The sequence below is a fragment of the Hyalella azteca genome, unplaced genomic scaffold (assembly GCF_000764305.2).
Source record: "Hyalella azteca isolate HAZT.00-mixed unplaced genomic scaffold, Hazt_2.0.2 contig510, whole genome shotgun sequence".
NCBI lineage: Eukaryota > Metazoa > Arthropoda > Malacostraca > Amphipoda > Hyalellidae > Hyalella > Hyalella azteca.
The window spans coordinates 16,500-19,662 of NW_025930857.1; the positions used below are offsets into that span (position 1 = coordinate 16,500).

At 42.7% G+C, this 3,163-nt stretch overlaps 1 protein-coding gene across 2 annotated transcripts in view; it reads right to left on the minus strand.

The window, feature by feature from the left end:
- Positions 1–2,478, minus strand: part of LOC108682481 (endoglucanase E-4) — an 8,468-nt gene extending 5,990 nt beyond the window's left edge. Inside the window, exons 1-6 of one of the 2 annotated variants that reach the window (XM_047880226.1) lie at positions 2,399–2,478; positions 1,816–1,880; positions 1,024–1,165; positions 330–425; positions 88–159; positions 5–21 (exon numbers count right to left, since the gene is read on the minus strand). In XM_047880226.1, the coding sequence (XP_047736182.1) occupies positions 5–21; positions 88–159; positions 330–425; positions 1,024–1,165; positions 1,816–1,880; positions 2,399–2,438 (432 nt within the window). In that variant the 5' untranslated portion in view covers positions 2,439–2,478. Of the gene's footprint in view, positions 1–4; positions 22–70; positions 160–329; positions 426–1,023; positions 1,166–1,815; positions 1,881–2,398 lie in introns of both variants that reach the window. The other variant, XM_018171645.2, reaches the window with a different exon arrangement.
- Positions 2,479–3,163: the final 685 nt, after the last annotated feature.

Genomic DNA, 3,163 nt, shown 5'->3' on the forward strand with positions numbered 1-3,163 from the left:
GCACCTGGCCCCACAAAGTCACGCACCTGGCCCCACAAAGTCACGCACCTGGCCCCACAAAGTCACGCACCTGGCCCCACAAAGTCATGCTGGCGGAGTGGGCCTTCAGGAAGTAGTCTGTGCCGAAGCGGATGGCGTTCTCAGCAGCCGTCACTTGTCCTGCATGGAACACCTTCGATTACATGGCGAACATTTGATTATATTTTATTTATAAACATTTATTTTAGGATTATATATTCAGGTTACATATTGATGGTTTGGTTAAGTAATTTTTTGTCCGGAATTACAATCATGTAAACTTATCCTGTCTAAAATAGCAAGCTCCTGACCTGCAGCTTCGTATCCTGCACGGTAGGACAGCAGGCCCCAGGACAAGACAGTCACGCTGTAGGCCATCGGGAAGCCAAACTTGACGTGGTCACCAGCTGTGGGCAATGGTTAAGGAATTATTGCATAATTTCATGTTTAATGTCTCTTTTTTAATACTGCATTACAAAAAAAATCTATTCTCATTTTGAGCCTTAAAGTGGAAATAATAAAGACCAGGAAATGACTCATGAATATCAATTAGCCTTTATGCCTCGAAGGTCTCTTCGATCGTCGCTGTAATTCTCCCACCTGCCTCAAGTGCCAGCGTCTAAGCAGTCGTCCTACTACCATCCCAACAGACATCCTTCATCGTCCTACTTCGCTAGCTTTGCTTTGATTATCGACCCAAAAATTGTTTATTGCCACAAAAACTTTAGACTTCCGTCATGTTTCCCATGCATCATCCTCATCATCATTCCTCTCCAGTCGCTCACCATGTCCCCACAATCGACGTTCCTTCGAATCATTGATCCTTCACTATTGTCCCTCACTCGCCCCCTCGATCAGACGCTTCTTATGGACCCGCAACATTCCTGCACCCAACAACAGTTTCCATCGCCTTTCTTTTCACCCTTTCCCCCACCACATGCGCCCTCTATTATTCCCAACCACTCCAACATCAGTCTTCCCCCATCGCCCCCCCAGAGCCCCCACCATCGTAGTAGCCCCCCGTGAGGTCGAGGCCGTTATCGCTGCCGTCGCCGAGGGCGGAGTCGCCGCGCCAGTCGAAGCGTTCGCTGCCGTCCAGCGGCCCCGAGCGCTGGGCGTCGTAGAACAGAATGCCCATACATAGCGCCTGCACAGGGGAGTCATGGTACGTCATGGTACGTTATGGTACGTTATGGTACGTTATGGTACGTGGCACGGCATGACATGGTCACAGTACGTGGTAGGGCGTGACGTGGTCATGGTACGTGGTCATGGGACGTGGTCTAACAGGAGCTCGAGTCATTCAGGGATGAAAAAAAGCTTCTGAATTCGAATTTCCGACTTTGCCTCAACTTGTTAACTACAGACACATTAACGGTCATTACTGCTACTCGAGCCTGAAAGTCTGGTAACTGGCGTTACCTTTACTAGACAATGAGCTACTTCGCTATACTATTAATGTCTTTAATTCGACCAGTCTGCCTTCAGCGATTTTGTGACATGTGTGATGACTTTTCAATGCTACGATTGACTTGCTGGCAAGTGTAAAACATCCTAACACATGTCACATCTGACTGGCAGGTTCCAAGGCAGCTTATTCGCTTTCCGAAATAACACCGCAAACTGTCCAGCCGGCATTCTAGTGGCTGGCCGTTCCGCGAAATCATTTATCACCGTCATTTCGATCAGTGTTGTTCTCGGTCGTAAAATAAGACTTAAATATAATTCCCTAACTTATTAATAATGTTGTTTAAGGCCGTAAAATTAGCATTAAGTATCATTCCTTCACTTACTTACCTGCTTGTAATCATAGGGAGACCCACCCTGCGCGGCGCAAGGGTTTGAGTCGTCAGCGACTGCCCCTGCACAGTCAAGTAAGGGTTAATAGAATTATGAAACAATCATATCATTATGGAACCATAAATGAATTAGAAAACAATGAAAGTATGATGAAGCAGTGTAATAATAATGAAACAATACAAGAATGAAGATAGAGCATGGCTGAGGAACCCAATTGTCATACTAGGGTTGAGACGTTTGTTATACCATTTTTTTCAGACGTCGGATTATGTAGCACAAGTTGAAAATTTGTATTGAACGCATTGAAAATTTGTACCGTACAAAAACAATTCCGATTGTAACTGTAGGAAATAACCATTCCAGAGAAATTTTCCAGTGAAATGTGAAAAATTTTCTGTTGCAAATAACCATTACAGAGACTAATTAGCTATGTAAACAGAACCGATTTTTAAATTCTATTGAGATGCTAATATCAAATAATATTTGTCGTAATGAGGCTGAATAAAATATTATAGGAATTTTATATAATATAACCATAATAGTGCGCCGAATATGAGCAGACCAGGCAGTCTTTATATACCTGCGACGAGCAGCACAGCAAGGAAGACAACAGACCACATGATGGCGTTTACAAATAACCGTCCGTGCAGACCAGCAGACATACAGACTTATATTGCTGCAGCAACTGCTGCATCTGCTCTCACGCTGCATCGATAAGCTCTCGTAAACAGCGATATAATAAGAACTGTACAGCTGCACCGCCACTCCAAACTTTTACTTTTCCATGGAGGCGCCGGCCCTACTGCGCACTAAGAATTGATTGTAGTGTCAACAGCCAATAAAATCATGCATGCGTTGAATTGTCATCAGTAAATAACAACAATAAACAGAGATATGCACCCGATTTTTTTTAAATTGAAATGCACGAACCATCCTTGTAATTATTGCTAGTGTTAAAACTAATGCTGCTGGATAGTTAAGGTATTTGCTAAATGCTATATGCTATATAAAATATGCTATATGGTATATGCTATATAATGTATGTAATATGCTATGTGTTATATGCTATATGATATATGCTATCTGCTATTTGATATGCTAAATGCTATATGTTTTATATACTATATAGCATATAGCATATAGCATATACTCAATACCGACACAGCTCTGAATGTCGTCAACATTTAACTGCCGTATTGAGTTAGGTGGACTATATATAGAATAGAATAGAATAGAATAGAAGTGTCGGCGTTGAAGACATAGGCCCATGGCCTGTTGCCGATTCTTGAACTTTTCGTGACTTGATTCACAAGGGATCCGGCCTTTGAAACCAGATCTTTTTATA